The sequence below is a fragment of the Heptranchias perlo genome, chromosome 2 (assembly GCF_035084215.1).
Source record: "Heptranchias perlo isolate sHepPer1 chromosome 2, sHepPer1.hap1, whole genome shotgun sequence".
NCBI lineage: Eukaryota > Metazoa > Chordata > Chondrichthyes > Hexanchiformes > Hexanchidae > Heptranchias > Heptranchias perlo.
Genome location: NC_090326.1, coordinates 157,491,432 through 157,509,638, shown reverse-complemented (window position 1 = coordinate 157,509,638; position 18,207 = coordinate 157,491,432). Strand labels below are relative to the sequence as shown.

The window sequence follows — 18,207 nt, the reverse complement described above, 5'->3', positions numbered from 1 at the left end:
TCTGTCTTAGGGCCTCAGTTATTCACAATATTTATTAACGACTTAGATGAAGGCATAGAAAGTCTCATATCTAAGTTTGCCGATGACACAAAGATTGGTGGCATTGTAAGCAGTGTAGATGAAAACATAAAATTACAAAGCGATATTGATAGATTAGGTGAATGGGCAAAACTGTGGCAAATGGAATTCAAAGTAGACAAATGTGAGGTCATCCACTTTGGATCAAAAAAGGATAGAACAGGGTACTTTCTAAATGGTAAAAAGTTAAAAACAGTGGATGTCCAAAGGCTTAGGGGTTCAGGTACATAGATCATTGAAGTGTCATGAACAGATGCAGAAAATAATCAATAAGGCTAATGGAATGCTGGCCTTTATATCTAGAGGACTGGAGTACAAGGGGGAAGAAGTTATGCTGCAGCTATACAAAACCCTGGTTAGACCGCACCTGGAGTACTGTGAGCAGTTCTGGGCACCGCACCTTCAGAAGGACATATTGGCCTTGGGGGAAGTGCAGCGTAGGTTTATTAGAATGATACCCGGACTTCAAGGGTGAAGTTACGAGGAGAGATTACACAAATTGGGGTTGTATTCTCTAGAGTTTCGAAGGTTAAGGGGTGATCTGATCAAAGTTTATAAGATATTAAGGGGAACAGATAGGGTGGATAGAGAGAAACTATTTCTGCTGGTTGGGGATTCTAGAAGTAGGGAGCACAGTCTAAAAATTAAAGCTAGACCTTTCAGGAGCGAGATTAGAAAACATTTCTACACACAAAGGGTGGCAGAAGTTTGGAACTCTCTTCTGCAAACGGCAATTGATATTTGCTCAATTGCTAAATTTAAATCTGAGATAGATAGCTTTTTAGCAACCAAAGGTATTAAGGGATATGGGCCAAAGGCAGGTATATGGAGTTAGATCACAGATCAGCCATGATCCTATCAAATGGCGGAGCAGGCACGAGGGGCTGAATGGCCTACTCATGTTCCTATGTTCCTACCTCTGCTGCAGCAACAGGGGATGCACCACGTAGAAGCGGTAGGAAGAGGAAGGCTAAGGATTTGTGAACATGAAGGGTATGCACAAGGGTGTCTGACAGACTGTCATGTTTTCCATTTATATTTGTTTTTTGTTACATTAACATTAAATGTTATCATTCTCACTACTACTGCCCCTTCTTGCCCATTCTTAACTGGCTTTTGTGATAGGGCCCTTTCATGAGCTTCACCATGAATGGCGACACTTGATGCCACCCATTGGGTATATGTATAGTTGCAGGACTGTTTTGTGCGGGGGGGAGGGGTACTGGTGCTGGGGCTGCTCTTTCCAGATGGTCTGAGGACTGGACTCTTCATACTTTCTGATGTCAGGAGAACTGTTCACATATCAGTAACTCCCTGGCCTCACGAGCAGCCAGGTGAGCCGCTGCTCTGCACATGGGCTCCTCCTCCTCCTCTGCCTCCTCCTCCTCCTTAATGTGGATAGGGCCTCCTCAAGCAGCACCCCTCTCTGAAGTGCCATGTTGTGCAGGACATAACACACTACTATAATGCGTCCCATTCTGTCTGGTGCATATTGAAGCGCTCGCCCAAAACGATCAAGGCACCTAAATCACATCTTGAGCAGCCCTATAGCGTGCTCAATTGTAGGCTTGGTGGCGATGTGGCTGTCATTATATCGACGCTGTTGCTCGGTGATGGGATTCCTCAGAGGTGTCCAAGAACTACATGTGCAGGGGGTATCCCTTATCCCCGATGAGCCAGCCCTTAAAGAGTGTTCGGTGCGTGGAAGAGCCCTGGGATGTTGGACTCCCTCAGAATGAAGAAATCGTGGCAGCTGCAAGGGAATCTGGCGCACACATGAAGGAATCTTTTGCGGTGGTCACAAACGAGCTGAGTGTTGATGGAGTGATACACCTTTCTGTTGATGAACAGTCCTGGCTCGTGTGGAGGGTCTCTGATTGCTATATGGGTGCAATCAATTGCACCCTGCACCCGTGGGAAGCCAGCCACAGAGTGGAATCCCACTGCCCTCTCCGTCTGGCTGAGGTCGTCTATGGGGAAGTTGACATATTGAGAGGCCCTGCGGAACAAGACATCGGTGCCTTATGCACTTGCGTGCAGACGACTGAGAGACCCCGGCGATGTCCTCGGTGGCACCCTGGAATGATCTGGAGGTGAAGAGGTTGAAGGCAGTGGTGACTTTGTCAGCAACGGGTGCCACTCGACCCAGCCAGGAGGCTGCAGATGTCCGCGACCACCTGGAGACTCACTCTCAGCCTCCGTATGCACTGCTCCTCAGAGAGGTCCAGGAAGCTGAGCCTTGGTCTGTAGACTTTCTGGCGAAGGTGGTGCCTCCTGCAACGTCGCTCTCTCTGTTGTTGCACTCTGTGCTCTTGTGCAGGTGCCTGTGGCGCAGCACTGTGTTGTGGAGATCCAAGTGGCAGAAGTGCACGCTGTGCCTGGCGAGGCTGGTGATGTTGCTCGTCCTCAGATGTCGTGGTGAATGCAGCCATGGCGCCACCCCCCCATCCTGATGGTGTCAGTTTGAGTGGGTCTGAAAAGTTGGTAAATATGTGTCAACAGAAACTAAGAATTTTCAGTGTAAACACAAAGATCTCCCAGCCAAAAGTTTGTCTGAAAGAACAGAGTGCCCTGCTGCAATAACTCACCTTTTATCCCCATCTGTCAAACAAGCATTTCAATGTCCAACTGGCTGCTGGCTGAAACACGTCTCCTAAAACATGGAGTGTTTTCCCACAACACGGGATTTCCTCATTCATGAGGTGCACGCACGCACAGACGCATCTGTGGGGAACATGGAAGTCGGTGGGTTGGAGCCGGCTTCCTCACCCACTCGGGATTTCCCCAATTTTCGGAGCCCCCCCCACCCCAACGCACCCGCACTTCAGCTTGAAAATCGAGCCCGTGGAGCCAAGGTGGGTAAATTAAGTTAGGATGCAGATCAACCATGATCTAATTGAATGGCAGAACAGGCTCGAGGGGCTGAATGGCCTACTCCTGTTCCTATGTTCCTATGTAACCAGAGGACGCAGATTTAAGATAATTGGCAAAAGAACCAGAGGGGAGATGAGGAAAATATTTTTTTACAAAGCGAGTTGTTATGATCTGGAATGCACTGCCTGAAAGGGTGGTGGAAGCAGATTCAATAGTAACTTTCAAAAGGGAATTGGATATATACTTGAAAAGGAAAAATTTGCAGGGCTTTGGGGAAAGACCGGGGGTATAGGACTAATTGCAGAGCTCTTTCAAAGAGCCGGCACAGGCACGATGGGCCAAATGGCCTCTTCTGTGCTGTACAATTCTATGATACTGGGTGTAGCTGCCTCAGTACACGATTTTCTTTGTTAATAGTCCCACAAGCGCTTCAGTGCTAGTGATCAGGACGAATTTTGGGGCAATGTAAAATTTGGGCTTAGTGTCTAAGGACTAGTGAGGGAGGCGGGTAAATCAGTCAGGCACCCCGCTGCTGATCGCTATTCAGTGGTCTCTGCTACAAACACATGTGCTGTTCTCCATAGTTCAATAGGAGCCAACATTCACTGTCCAAGCTTGCAAAGGCAGAGGTGTCCTTTAATATTCCCAGCCTATTTATGACATGTGGTAAGTGTAACATGCTTGGGAGGGACCAGGTGACTTTGGACCTAGGGCTCCCAAAGCTCTCCGCCACTGGGGTTTTCCTCGCATCATGTCTGGGTCTGTCATAGACTAATTAATGGAGATTGATTGCTTCAATTACTCAACAACTCCATTATCGTTGTATCATGCGATTGTAGAAGATGAACTAGATGAACCTCGGCCTTTCTTCGTCTAGTAATTCCTATATTCCTGTTTATTTAACCATCTGTTTTGCAAGTTTCAAAAAAAGTAAACTGGACGACGGAAATCAGCTTGACCTTAATGGTCCCATACATTCCCACGATCCCAACAATGAGATTGGTTCTGTGTGCCATGCTATTAGAGAAAACTGAGGCTGTTGCAGGTGGATTGAACACAGGCATCTCTCTCCACCCTCCAAAACCCCTCAGATAATGAAGCAGTCCGTGCCCGCATGCAGCAAGACCTGGACAATATCCAGGCTTGGGCTGATAAGTGGCAAGTAACATTTGCGCCAGACAAGTACCAGGCAATGACCATCTCCAACAAGAGAGAGTCTAACCACCTCCCCTTGACATTCAATGGCATTACCATCACCGAATCCCCCACCATCAACATCCTGGGGGTCACCATTGACCAGAAACTTAACTGGACCAGCCATATAAATACTGTGGCTACAAGAGCAGGTCACAGGCTGGGTATTCTGCGGTGAGTGACTCAACTCCTGACTCCCTAAAGCCTTTCCACCATCTACAAGGCACAAGTCAGGAGTGTGATGGAATACTCTCCACTTGCCTGGATGAGTGCAGCTCCAACAACACTCAAGAAGCTCAACACCATCCAGGACAAAGCAGCCCGCTTGATTGGAACCCCATCCACCACCCGAAACATTCACTCCCTTCACCACCGGCACACAGTGGCTGCAGTGTGTACCATCCACAGGATGCACTGAAGCAACTCGCCAAGGCTTCTTCGACAGCGCCACCCAAACTACCACCTAGAAGGACAAGAGCAGCAGGCACATGGGAACAACACTGCACATTCCCCTCCAAGTCACACACCATCCTTGGAAATATATCGCCATTCCTTCATCGTCGCTGGGTTAAAATCCTGGAACTCCCTTCCTAACAGCACTGTGAGAGAGCCTTCACCACACGGACTGCAGCGGTTCAAGAAGGCGGCTCACCACCATCTTCTCAAGGGCAATTAGGGATGGGCAATAAATGCTGGCCTCGCCAGCGACGCCCACATCCCATGAACGAATAAAAAAAAACAGCTGGGTGAGCGAAACGAGGAAAGATGTATCATTTTTGAGTTCTGATTAAGGGTCTGGTCCCACCTGTCTTTTCTCTTTTCCCCTGCCGACCGACTTGCTTTGCATGTGTAGCACTTTCTGTTTCATTTCAAATCTCCAGCATTTGCGTGTTTACCTCCTATCCCTGTAATCGTGTTTTTGCATACCTGTAGCATCTGATATAAAGCTTTTTGTCTTTTTGTTTGTGCAGATAGATCTGTGCCAGTTTCTCTTTGGCTTCGATGTAGTACGGCTGCTTGGGGAGGACGCTCCTGAGCATGCTGAACGCCGTTTCCATGTCGTCCCTACTGAGAGCCAAATCGACATTGGTGATGGTGATACGAGTTTCTTCCGGAGTCCCGGCAAATTCATGGATGGCGTCTTGCATCACTTTGGTAGCTTCATGCTGAAAGAAGAAAATCAGCAGTCAATTTGTACTGTTTACAGGGTGCCTTTGCAACAACTCACCAAGCTTACTTTGGCAGCACCTCTCAGCCCTGCGACCTTTACCATTGAGAAAGGACGAGAGTAGCAATGTCACGGGGAACCTCATCGCCTGCAAGTTCCCGCCCAGGTCACACCCATAGGAATATGTGAACAGGAGTAGGCCATTCAGTCCCACAAGCCTGTTGCGTCTTTCAATTAGATCATGGCTGATCTGTATCTTAACTCCATTTACCTGCCTTGATTCTGTAACCCTTAATACCCTTACTTAACAAAAACCTATCAGTCTCAGTTTTGAAATTTTCAATTGATCCCCAGCCTCAATAGTTTTTTGGGGGAGAGAGTTCCAGATTTCCACTACCCTTTGTGTGAAGAAGTGCTTCCAGACATCAGCCCTGAACGTTCTGGCTCTAATTTTAAGGTTGTTCTGGACTACCCCCACCAGAGGAAATGGTTTCTCTCTATCTACCCTATCAAATCGTTAATCATCTTAAACACCTCAATTAGATCACCCCATAATCTTCTATACTCAAGGGAATACAAGCCTAGTGTATGCAACCTGTCCTCATAATTTAACCCGTTCACCCCAATCTGATGTGGACATATATCGCTGTTCCTTCATCGACGCCAGGCGAAAGCCTGGACTTTCCTACCAAACACCACCATGGGAGCACCATCGGCATAAATGCAGCAGCGGTTCAAGCAGAAGGCCCACCCCCACCTTCTTCTCAGGGCAGCTAAGAATGGGCAATAAATGCCCCTTACCCACATCCCAAAAACAAATTTTAAAAAAGGAATGCAAATCGATAAAATCGAGTTATGTTCTTAACATCGCAGGAAATGGAAGCCTTTATCGAAAACTTTTAAAAGTAAATATAGCCCAATGCAGCAAATTGGCAATCCAGTATTCTGAACAGATGAGTAATTTGTCCCCCACTGACCAGCATAGGCATGAAAAGTATTTTAAGTCCTATGATTTCCCACCAGTCTACATGTTCCAGAGCTGAAATCAGTGATAGAACATGCTGACTGGCTTGAGGTATTAGGACCTGAACTGCACAACTTGGAGTTTTTCCAAGTCCAGATCACTACTCTGAGCAAATCACTAATTTGCATGGTGCTCGGCCCCATGGATTTATGACACTGGACTGAATGCTTCCCCTCGTTCCCCATGTCACCGGTTCCCAACCCTAGTTAGAGAAGGTACAAAGTGCAGTGGAGACAGGGAGGGGAGATGGAAAACTGAAGTGAAAGTTAACGCAGGCTGTTCATGTGCATGTCCCAGCATCCTCTCAGTAGGTCCCTAAAAAGGAAGAAAAGCAACTTGGCTAGGCAACAGATGTGAAAAACTAAAGATAACTCTTTAATGTGGGATAATGGGCTGAATGTGCCAGGTGAAAGCTCATACTATGAGCTGATGCATGAGTTCTCTTCAGATAAATTTTCAAAAGGCATTTTTTCACTAATATCCCATCTTTGTACAGTCTAGTTATATTAACGCCAATGAACTCTCATCCGCGTTTTTGACACAGTGAAGTTCAATTTCCCTAATGGTCTTGTTGGCCTTTTTCCCTCATTAGAATCATAGAATTATACAGCACAGAAGGAGGCCATTCGGCCCATTGTGCCTGTGCCAGCTCTTTGAAAGAGCTATCCTAGTAGCCCCACTCCCCTGCTCATTCCCTGTAGCCCTGCAATTTTTCCCCTTTCAAGTATTTATCCAATTACCCTTTGAAAGTTACTATTGAATCTGTTTTCACCACCTTTTCAGGCAGTGCAATCCAGATTATTACAACTCGCTGCGTAAAAAGAAAAAGTTCTCCTAGTCTTCCCCTCTGGTTCTTTTGCCAGTCTCTGACAGGCCTGATTAGCCGAATGAGTGGTATAGAAATGTAAACTGTAGAACTTGTCTATATTGGAAAAAAATCAGTAAAAAAACTGGTTGACATTTTTTTTAAATGTCACATATTGACCTCCACAGAGAACGACCAGGTCAGGTTTTCTCCTCCCCTTTTGGTCACACTATGGTGACACTGATCTCGGGAGTGCTCCCGCGTGGCTCCACTGAAAGCAATGGGAATTGCACCTTCAGAACCTGCGCTGGAGTCGATTCAGAGTCACCAAGCTACGTAGATTTACATAGAATTTTACAGCACACAAACAGGCTATTCGGCCCAACTGGTCCATGCCGGTGTTTGTCCTCCACAAGAGCCTCCTCCCACCCATGGAGAAAGCGTGCTGCTGGCTGCCCATGCAGAGTGATTGCGTTTGAACGGTGCCAGAGTTCGGGAGTACCTGCTCGCCGTTTGAGTGCTGAGCGTCCGCCAGCTCCAGGTACACGGAGACACGATCGCTCGCACTGATGTTGGCGGATGTCCCTTTTCCCTTTCCAGTAGAGCCTCTCCTCACCCCCGGCAGACTGATTGCTGTTTTTAACGTTGTTATGGCTTCTGTGAGGTTGCCCATCTTCTTCAGGGCTCTGGCTTTAATCAGGTGGTAGATAGGATGATTTCTGACCTGCAGGTGAGCAAAAAGCAACTTGTACCTCTATCATCTTCAATATTGGCTGCACTTCAACTAGAAACATTAAAAAATCAATAGGCTCAGGAGAAGAAGGCCTTTTGGCTTTATCCCTGTAGAATACTACCCTTACCATTTTTCCATTGTGACTTTGCTGTCCATCGGACCGGACCTTGGTGTGATAAAAATGAACCATTTTTGTCTATGCTGTATTATCTTATTGGCTTCTTTTGTTCTTATTACAGTACATACGGGGTTAAAAACCAGCTTCATTGAAAGAATATAACCCAGGCATTTGATAAGCAACAGTTGGTTGCGCTCTCGCCTCTGAGTCAGAAGGTTAAGTCCTATTCCAGAGACTTGAGCACAAAATCTAGGCTGACACTCCAATGCAGTACTGAGGGAAGTGTTGCACTGTCAGAGGTGCCGTCTTTCGGATGAGACGTTAAACCGAGGGCCCATCTGCTCTCTCAGGTGGACGTAAACGATCCCATGGCGCTATTGCGAAGAAGAGCAGGGAGTTATCCCCAGTATTCTGGCCAATATTTATCCCTCAGTCAACATCACTAAAAAAACTGATTATCTGGTCATTATTTCATTGATGTTTGTGGGACCTTGCTGTGCACAAACTGGAGCCACATTTTCTACATTACAACAGTGACTACATTTCAAAAGTACTTTGTTGTTGTAAAGCACTTTGGGGCGGCCTGAGGTCATGAAAGGCGCGATATAAATGCAAGTTCTTTCTTTGCTTTTTTTTCTTTCTCAATTACTGTAGCAAACAATGAATTCAGTCATTGTTGGATGTGGTTATAGCACGACTAAATAGTTCTCACCTGGAAGTTGTAGCTGAGGCCCATTTCCAGAGAGTGGGAACATTCTTTGAAATTGCACTGGGACAGGTATATCTGAGCCATGAGTAGGTGGCCATCAGCGAAACTGCGGTCCAGCTGGAGACATTGCTGCAGCGTGGCCTGAGCTGCGCTCAAATTACCTATGCAGGATGAAGAATAGATAATGTGAAATCCTCTTACTACTGCCATTGTTTTCTCATTCCCAAAGCACAAGCTGTAAATTTGCACAATGCCGAGGTGCAATTCCAGTAGTAATTTTATGGTTGACATAATGAAATGGAGAAGGAGGTTAAACAGGGATTGCGTGGAGTGGGCTGACATGCTGACCTTTCACCTACGGGAGCTTGGTTTCAACTCTGAAGTCTCCTCTAATGGTCCTATGTGAAATGAGTTTGGGCAGTCTCAATGCAGTTCTTAGTAGGCACAAAACTGAACCTAATGTGGCACTATTTAGGAACACAGGAACAGGAGTGGACCATTCAGCCCCTTGATCCCGCTCCACCATTCAGTTAGATCATGGCTGATCTGTACCTTAACTCCATTTATCCTTGATACCCTTACCTACCAAAAATCTATCGATCTCAGTCTTGAAGGCTCCAATTGACCTAGCACCCACAGTCATTTCGGGGAGAGAATTCCAGATTTCTATACCGCCCTTTGTGTGAAAAGGTGCTTCATCATTTCCCTCCTAAATGGACTGGCTCTAATTTTAAGATTATGTCACCTCTTGAATTCCTTCATCAGAGGAAATAGTTTCTCTGTATCTACCCTATTGAATCCTTTTAACACTTTGAACACCTCGATCAGATCACCTCTCAATCTTCTGTACTCAAGGCTATCTTCTATACTATTTGGCATTCTCACTCAGAGAGGTCACAGGAGGGTTCACTCGGGAAAAATGCTCTAATCCTGTCCTTGACAATCATGATGCTGCGTGTGTTTCCATGACCTTTCAGTGGTATGGGAGTGACTGCATAGAAGAGATGTAGCTTTTAAAGGTGAGTCTTTTACATTGTCTTGTCTGAAAGAACCTTGCATGAGGCTTAAGTATGTCAGGTCACTTTCACTCAGTGCACATGTCTTGGGTCTCAGTTCAAAATCTCTGTTGTCTTGCAATTATGTTGTGTGAATAATAGTGCACAAGCACTATAACACTTTGGTATTCATTTTCTTTGTCCACTATTTTAAAGGAGGCATTAACCTATTTAAAATGCTTTTGTTAAAATAGTGGATGAAGGACTTCCATTTGAATGGCCATGCTAATATTCACACAGAATAATTTAAGGCCTGTGTCACGAACTTTGCTAAACACATTGGGCCATATCTTGCTGCAAAGGCGCATCTCGTGGCATGCCCCGTTAGTTAAACTTTTTCCTGCACCCTTTAGCTCGAATATAATTTGCGCTGTAACTTTCAGGAAGTGTGAGATTCACAGCTCATGCCGTATCTTTTCTTCTCCTGAACTCGCTGGCCAATTTGCGCATTGATAACGGCATCCATCATGAAGTTGCCATTATTTTTCCAGGAAGATTTGGCCCAGTGTTGCTGAAAATCCATATGGGGAGGGTGCTTCCTGGTGTAAGTGCCAAGGTGTGTCCACCCATGGTCTCTGCCATTAACCCCACTGAAGTTTGTGGGAACCTGCCACCCTTACCCGGTTTGGCCTATGGGTGACTCTAGTTCACACTACGCAGTTTTCTCTTAACGCCATCAGGGCAAGTAGGGAGGGGCAATAAATGTGTTTTTGCCAGTATAACCCATGGCCTGAAAACAAATGAATAAAAATGAACTATCTATCCATAGCCGTTACCAAAATCGTCTTACCTGACATGTATCTAATTTTGGCCATAATGTATAGTACTTCCTTAATCCCAGGGGCTGCCTTAACAACAGGCTCTAGTATCATGGCAGATTGCTTCAGCAGAGGTGAAAGAGGCTGGCCTTGCGAAAGAGACTGAAGGGAGCAATCATAACACAATTTAAACTAGGGGTAAAGATAGGCAGTGGTTGAAACAGTTGCAATCCAGATTCTGCCAGTCAAAACACAGATCTTAAGTGAGAAGACACAGGACTACTGGATACTGCAACACTTGGGGGCCAATGATATGGCTCCAACTGTAATTAGAATAAGCATTATGGCCAAAATGAGCCTAGTGCACTGTCGGTGTGTAGGCTCCCAGCACATTATGGGCCGGCTGGCACCAATGGGGTGCATTAGACACATCAGGCACATTGTGCGCTTCAGTGCAACGGTTGCTAGCCATCACATTGTTGACCCCTCGATTTCTACCACTAGATCCTACCAGCAAATTATAATATTATAAAGTATGAAACAAAGGATATTTAGACTGTTAAGCCCATTCTTTTTACAGACCGTACATAACCTGCTCTACCGTGGACTCTATTCATTTACCTGCTTAAATACCCACTCCCTCCAGCGTTCCATGGCTGCAGTGTGTACCATCTACAGGATGCACTGCAGCAAGTCACCAAGGCTTCTTCGGCAGCACCTCCCAAACCCAAGAACTCCATCACCTAGAAGAACACGGGCAGCAGGCGCATGGGAACACCGTCACCTCCAAGTTTCCCTCCAAGTCACACATCATCACGACTTAGAAATATATCACTGTTCCTTCATTGCTGGGTCAAAATCCTGGAACTCCCTACCTATCAGCACTGTGGGAGTCCCTTCACCACACGGACTGCAGCGGTTCAAGAAGAAGGCTCACCACCAACTTCTCAAGGTAAACTAAAGTGGGCAATAAAATGCCAGCCTTGCCAGTGATGCCCACATCCCGAGAATTAATTTTTATAAACCTGCAGAGGAAAGACTGCAAAGCTTCTTCATCCCCCGCTTCAAAGCTCAATTGATGAAACTCCAGAATATCTATGTATTGGTAATTATTAGATTATTCATCCTTGACTGGTTGGCTTCCCTGGCATGTTTCTATGGTCTGAGCAGCCAGCAACCATCATGTACCATGGAGCATTTGATCATTTTATTTGTATTTATAGGCCTAAAATTCCATTCCTAAATTGACATTCAAGCAGTTCTTTTACTGAGACTCTAATCTGCATGTCAATTGTACTGTGGGGGAAAAAAAATGTGGATTCAAGCCCCACTCCAGGACTAGAGTACATTAGCAAGGCTGACACCTCGGGGGCTGTGATGAAGGAGGGCGGCATTGTTGGAGGTGCTGTCCTTTGAATGAGATGTTAAGCCAAGACATCATCCACCTGCTTAAGTGGACGTAAAAGATCTCTTGGCATCATTTGAAAAAGAGCTGGTAGTTCTACTGGCATCCTAGCCAACATTCCTCCCTCAACCAATACCACCAAAATCACATTAACTGATCATTATTTGCTGTTTGTGGTACCTTGCTGTGTGCAAACTGACTGCTGTGTTTACCTACACGACAGCAGTGGCTGTACATCAAAAGTAATCCACTGGTTGTAAAATGCTTTGGAATTTAGTGATAAGGCACTATATGCATTTTTTCCTGTGCTCAGAGTCATGTAAGACCTATTTACATCCACATCCATTCCTCTGAGCATTTAAAACCGTAAACCCCTTTCCCACTCAATTTTCATTGCTCCAATGACCTTCTCCTCATAACTTAAGAGCCCCAAATCTAAGAATCACCCTTGTCACTTTACCTTCAATGCATCAAAGTCCTTTTGAAGTTAGGTTACCCAGGAATGCACATAATGGGGGATATTTCTCACTTTTAGAAACTAAAGTGTCAATCTCACCATTTAAAAAATGTACTTAGCAGGAGAGAAGAGAAATGCCAAGTTACTTGAGATTTTAAAAGTGTCCCTGAGCTGAGCGTTGCTCAGCTGATTAATGTACAGGTGAACACAGCATGGTGAATTGTTTACAAGCAAAAGCAGGTTTTCATTTGGGATGGAAAACAGGAAGTAACACAGGAACGACAAAAAAAAGCGGTGGTTTTAAGGTTTATTCCTGACTTTATGCCAGTTTTAAACCCCATCTCTGCTGCTGTTGCCAACAGACAGCAGGGGTATACATTACCCTATGGACACACCGGCATGGACCAGTTGGGCCGAATGGCATTTTTCTGTGCCGTGCATTCTGTGTAATTCTATGTAATTGCAAATGTGCCCTCACCAAAGATCTATATAACATTAGAATAACCTGTTCCATGGTCATACTTTGGTGACACATAAGGAGTAAACCTGTTCTTAACACCCAGAGATTCCACTTAAATGAAAGTTAAAATGTTCTATTTTTGCAGTCACAGGAAAGCACCATTTTACTCTGCATGCTTTCCGTGAGATTGGATACATCACAACTAAAACTTAGCTGAATGCACTTGCAATGAACCTGCTAACCAGCCACCTAATGGCCTAGAAATTACTTTAAAACAGCTTTGATTCAGGAGCTTAGATCTCAAGTGCAGGCAGTGGAGACCGTCTCCTCTCATGTGTTGCTGAGAATGGATAAGTTCCAGGAGTCTCCTTAGAGCAGAGAAGGTTAAGAGGAGATTTGATAGAAGTGTTCAAAATCATGAAGGGTTTAGATAAAGTAAATAAAGAGAAGCTGTTCCCATTGGCGGAAGGGTCAAGAACCAGAGGACACAGATTTAAGGTGATTGGCAAAATGAACCAAAGGCAACGTGAGAGAAAACTTTTTTTACGCAGCGAGTAGTTATGATCTGGAATGCGCCGCCTGAAAGAGTGGTGGAAGCAGATTCAATTGTGGCTTTCAAGAAGGAATTTGATAAATACTTGCAGGGAAAAAATTTGCAAGGCTATGGGGAAAGAGCGGGGGAATGGGACTAACTGGATTGCTCTTACAAAGAGCCGGCATGGGTCTGATGGGCCGAATGGCCTCCTTCTGAGCTGTAATCATTCTATGCGTCTGCAAACCACGTCTGCAATACCATGCATTTGTTGTAGAGTGACATGAAGAACGCCCTGTTGAGTGTAGCAGTCTAGGAGATTCCTGCAGCATGAAAACGTCAGGAGGAGGTCCTAAGGGCAATTGTCTTGTCAAATGAAATAATATTATGGTCTCCGCCTCAATAGTCACGTGTATTCCATACTCTAGAAGCATTCCGTGTGAAAACATTCTTCTAACTTCACTATTTCCCCTCTCAAAACCTTTCATAATTTTGAAAACCTCTGATACATCCCCCTAACTGTCTCTGTTCCTGTGAAAAAAAGCCTTTCTTCATAACTGCAGCCTCTTGTTCCTATTATAATTTGAGTGAATCTTCGCTATGCTTTTTCCATGACTTAAAACTCCTTCCTATAAAGGGGTGCTCAGGACTACATCCAATACTCCAATTGTGGCCTAACCAATGTCTTGTACAAATTCATCTTTCTTGCTTTTTTGATTAATGCCCATGTGAATCAAACCCAGGAACCCATTATAGCCTTTTCTACCTACACTGCCTCACTTAAAGATCTATCTGAAGCCCGAGAATTCTTTGCCCCTCCGCTTCATTAAGAATCTTCCTAACAGTGTTCTTTTTTTTCATGCAAATGTACCACTTCACACATTTCTCTGATTGAATTGCATCTGCCAACTATCTGCTCACTCAGGTAACCTGTCCATGTCCTCCTGCAATCTTCCCACACAGTTTGCTATTGCTCCTAATTTAGTATCACCAGCAAACTTTGATACCTTTCCTTTTGTGCCTATACATAGATAATTTATGTAAAATGATTTGAGAGGAGACATTTGAGAGATCAAATCGGTGGGATAGAGTCTATTATGCAATGGATTGTACATGGTCTATGGAGAGAAACAGGCTTGAAGTGCCGAATTATCTTTTCTCATTCCATGTACTTTCTTCCTCTTTACATAGAATTACATAGAATTTACAGCACAGAAACAGGCCATTCGGCCCAAACGGTCCATGCCGGTATTTACGCTCCACACAAGTCTCCTCCCACCTCTCTTCAGCTACCCCTATCAGATAACTTTCTCTCATGTGCTTATCTAGCTTCCCCTCAAATGCATCTATGCTATTTGCCTCAACTACTCCTTGTGGTAGCGAGTTCCACATTCTAACCACTCTCTGGGTAAAGAAGTTTCTCCTGAATTCCGTATTGGATTTATTGGTGACTATCTGATATTTATGGCCCCTAGTTTTGGTCTCCCCCACAAGTGGAAACATCTTCTCTACATCTACCATATCAAAAGCTTTCATAATCTTAAAGACCTCGATCAGGTCACCCTCAGCCTTCTCTTTTCTAGAGAAAAGAGCCCCAGCCTGCTTAATCTTTCCTGATAGGTTTGGTATCATCCTAGTAAAATGGTATTGCTGTTGTAATCTTATGCAAATTATAGAGTTGCATTAACGTTGCAGAAAAATAAAAGATACCATTGCCTGCTAACCGTGAATTATTAACAATTTCTAACGATTATCTGACACTCACCTGATCTGGACAGAGAGACAAAAGTTTCTTTACAATGTCAAGCAGGAATTCAGGGTTGAGCTTCTCAAAGTACTCCACACTAAGAGGCAGGTCCTTTAACGAAGTGAAGTGAATGTCTACAGCCTGGTTCAGGAACTTGATGATCACTTTTGGCTCTTTACCTTTATCTGCAGCTAACACTGATTGAAGATAAGCCAGTTCCTTTAAGAGAATACAGTCTTTATTTCAGCTGAAGTGAGCCTAAACATTGCTAAACAATAAGCAATTTTCACAGGCCATTCTGACACGCAGTGTAAGTCCACCAGGGGAGTGCAGAGGAAGGCCCGGGAATTAGACTGGGACCCAAATACGCTGGGTCCCAGCTTTGTTAATGAGTTGCCAGAGGGGCCTGTTTGGGGGCAGAACTTCTGACCTCCGCAAACACGGCCTCTTAGGTCACTCTGGATTATGCCAGATTGAATGAGGCATAGCCGCTTGGACACCCTCAAGGGAAAACAGCCAACTGAGGAGAACGCTCGGCCCGTTGAAAAATTGTGTTGGGCCGGAGGTGCCAACTGAAGAGTGAGCATTTGCCTAGTGCTGCATTTCCTGCACCTTGCTCTGGAGGGTGCCGGAGATGTGTTCATAGTGGTGCTCGCTGGCCATATTCAAATTAAGGGACCTCCCCATGACCCCGAATCCTGTAGTGAGGTCAGGAGCAGAGATTCCCGGCAGTGCACCACAACATTTGTGTCAGGGGAGAAGGCCTGTGGATTTTTGGACCCTAAATGTTATCATATTGTCATATGTTTGAACCCTAGATATGTTCATATCTACAAAATAAATCTGTGGGCATTTTAGGATTATCCATGTATCATAAACTTCTTATCTAAAAAAAATTATGTTCTTTTAAGGCTCTTTTCTGTTTTTCATTAATTCTTTGACAAATGTATATTAAAAATTTTCCAACACAAAGTGTGTGAAGATTTCCGCTGAAGGAGGACGGAATAGTGCAGCATGTTGGTACAGTATTTCTTTTATCCTCAGTTTGAATCCAACTCGAACTGGTTGGATGAAGGTTTTCGCTGGCAGTAAGGGTCCTATGTGGAATGAGATTTTTTTTTAAACTTTGTTCCTGGGAAATGGGCGATGATGGCAGGGCAGCATTTATTGCTGATCCTTAGGTGACCTGAGAGCATTAAAAGTCAACCGAGTAGTGTAGGACTGGGGTCACATGTAGGCCAGACCAGGTACGGGTGGCAGGTTCCCTCCCCCACAGGGCATTGGTGAAAACTTGGGTTTTTACAACAGTCCAATTCTGTCTGGTGCCAACATACAAGTACAAGATTTGCCAAGATGGAATTCGAACTCATGACCTCTGGGTTGCTACTACATGCTAACTACCCTATTGAGTAGTCTTAAAACCATTTCCCAGTTGGCTTCCACCATCAGGACAACACTGACATGAATTAAAAGAGTCGGACCACAACGACGGCTGAGTGAGAAATGAAAATGTCCCACTGGTGTTGAAGACAGCACTCTTCGGAGGCTGCTAATTGTTATGGAAGAGTGGAGGAGGGGGAAGAGTGGTGGAAGTTGAATGACAAGAGTTTTATTGGTCTTTATTCGTTCATGGGATGTGGGCGTCGCTGGCAAGGCCAGCATTTATTGCCCATACCTAATTGCCCTTGAGAAGGTGGTGATGTGCCGCCTTCTTGAACCGCTGCAGTCCGTGTGGTGAAGGTTCTCCCACAGTGCTGTTAAGTAGGGAGTTCCAGGATTTTGACCCAGCAACGATGAAGGAACGGTGATATATTTCCAAGTCGGGATGGTGTGTGACTTGGAGGGGAACGTGCAGGTGGTGTTGTTCCCAGGTGCCTGCTGTCTTGTCCTTTAGGTGGTAGAGGTCATGGGTTTGGAAGGTGCTGTCGAAGAAGCCTTGGTGAGTTGCTGCAGTGCATCCTGTGGATGGTACACACTGCAGCCACGGTGCGCCAGTGGTGAAAGGAGTGAATGTTTAGGGTGGTGGATGGGGTGCCAATCAAATGGGCTGTTTTGTCCTAGATGGTGTCGATCTTCTTGAGTGTTGTTGGAGCTGCACTCATCCAGGCAAGTGGAGAGTATTCCATCACACTCCTGACTTGTGCCTTGTAGATGGTAGGAAGGCTTTGGGGAGTCAGGAGGTGAGTCACTCGCCGCAGAATACCGAGCCTCTGACCTGCTCTTGTAGCCACAGTATTTATATGGCTGGTCCAGTTAAGTTTCTGGTCAATGGTGACCCCCAGGATGTTGATGGTGCGGGATTTCGGTGATGGTAATGCCGTTGAATGTCAAGGGGAGATGGTTAGACTCTCTCTTGTTGGAGATGGTCATTGCCTGGCACTTGTCTGGCGCGAATGTAACTTGCCACTTATCAGCCCAAGCCTGGATGTTGTCCAGGTCTTGCTGCATGCGGGCATGGACTGCTTCATTATCTGAGGGGTTGCAAATGGAACTGAACACTGTGCAATCATCAGCGAATATCCCCATTTCTGACCTTATGATGGAGGGAAGGTCATTGATGAAGCAGTTGAAAATGGTTGAGCCTAGGACACCGCCCTGAGGAACTCCTGCAGTAATGTCCTGGGACTGAGATGATTGGCCTCCAACAACCACTACCATTTTCCCTTGTGCTAAGTCCCCCACCCAGAGTACATTCTGTGCCCTTGCTACCCTCAGTGCTTCCTCCAAGTGGTGCTCAACATGGAGGAGGACTGATTCATCAGCTGAGGGAGGACGGTAGGTGGTAATCAGCAGGAGGTTTCCTTGCCCATATTTGACCTGATGCCATGAGATTTCATGGGGTCCAGAGTCAATGTTGAGGATTCCCAGGGCCACTCCCTCCTGACTGTATATCACTGTACTGCCACCTCTGGTCGGTCTGTCCTGCCGGTGGGACAGGACATACCCAGGGATGGTAATGGAAGAGTCTGGGACGTTGGCCGAAAGGTATAATTCTGTGAGTACGGCTATGTCAGGCTGTTGCTTGACTAGTCTGTGGGACAGCTCTCCCAATTTTGGCACAAGTCCCCAGATGTTTGTGAGGAGGACTTT

General features: G+C 45.5%; 1 protein-coding gene across 1 annotated transcript in view; it reads right to left on the bottom strand.

The window, feature by feature from the left end:
* The window catches only part of LOC137299329 (tetratricopeptide repeat protein 21B-like), a 130,161-nt gene that overhangs the window by 52,406 nt on the left and 59,548 nt on the right, over window positions 1–18,207 (bottom strand). The window contains exons 11-15 of the mRNA XM_067967987.1: window positions 15,136–15,336; window positions 10,549–10,678; window positions 8,707–8,864; window positions 7,646–7,867; window positions 5,074–5,312 (exon numbers count right to left, since the gene is read on the bottom strand). Of these exons, the coding sequence (XP_067824088.1) occupies window positions 5,074–5,312; window positions 7,646–7,867; window positions 8,707–8,864; window positions 10,549–10,678; window positions 15,136–15,336 (950 nt within the window). The remainder of the gene's footprint in view (window positions 1–5,073; window positions 5,313–7,645; window positions 7,868–8,706; window positions 8,865–10,548; window positions 10,679–15,135; window positions 15,337–18,207) is intronic.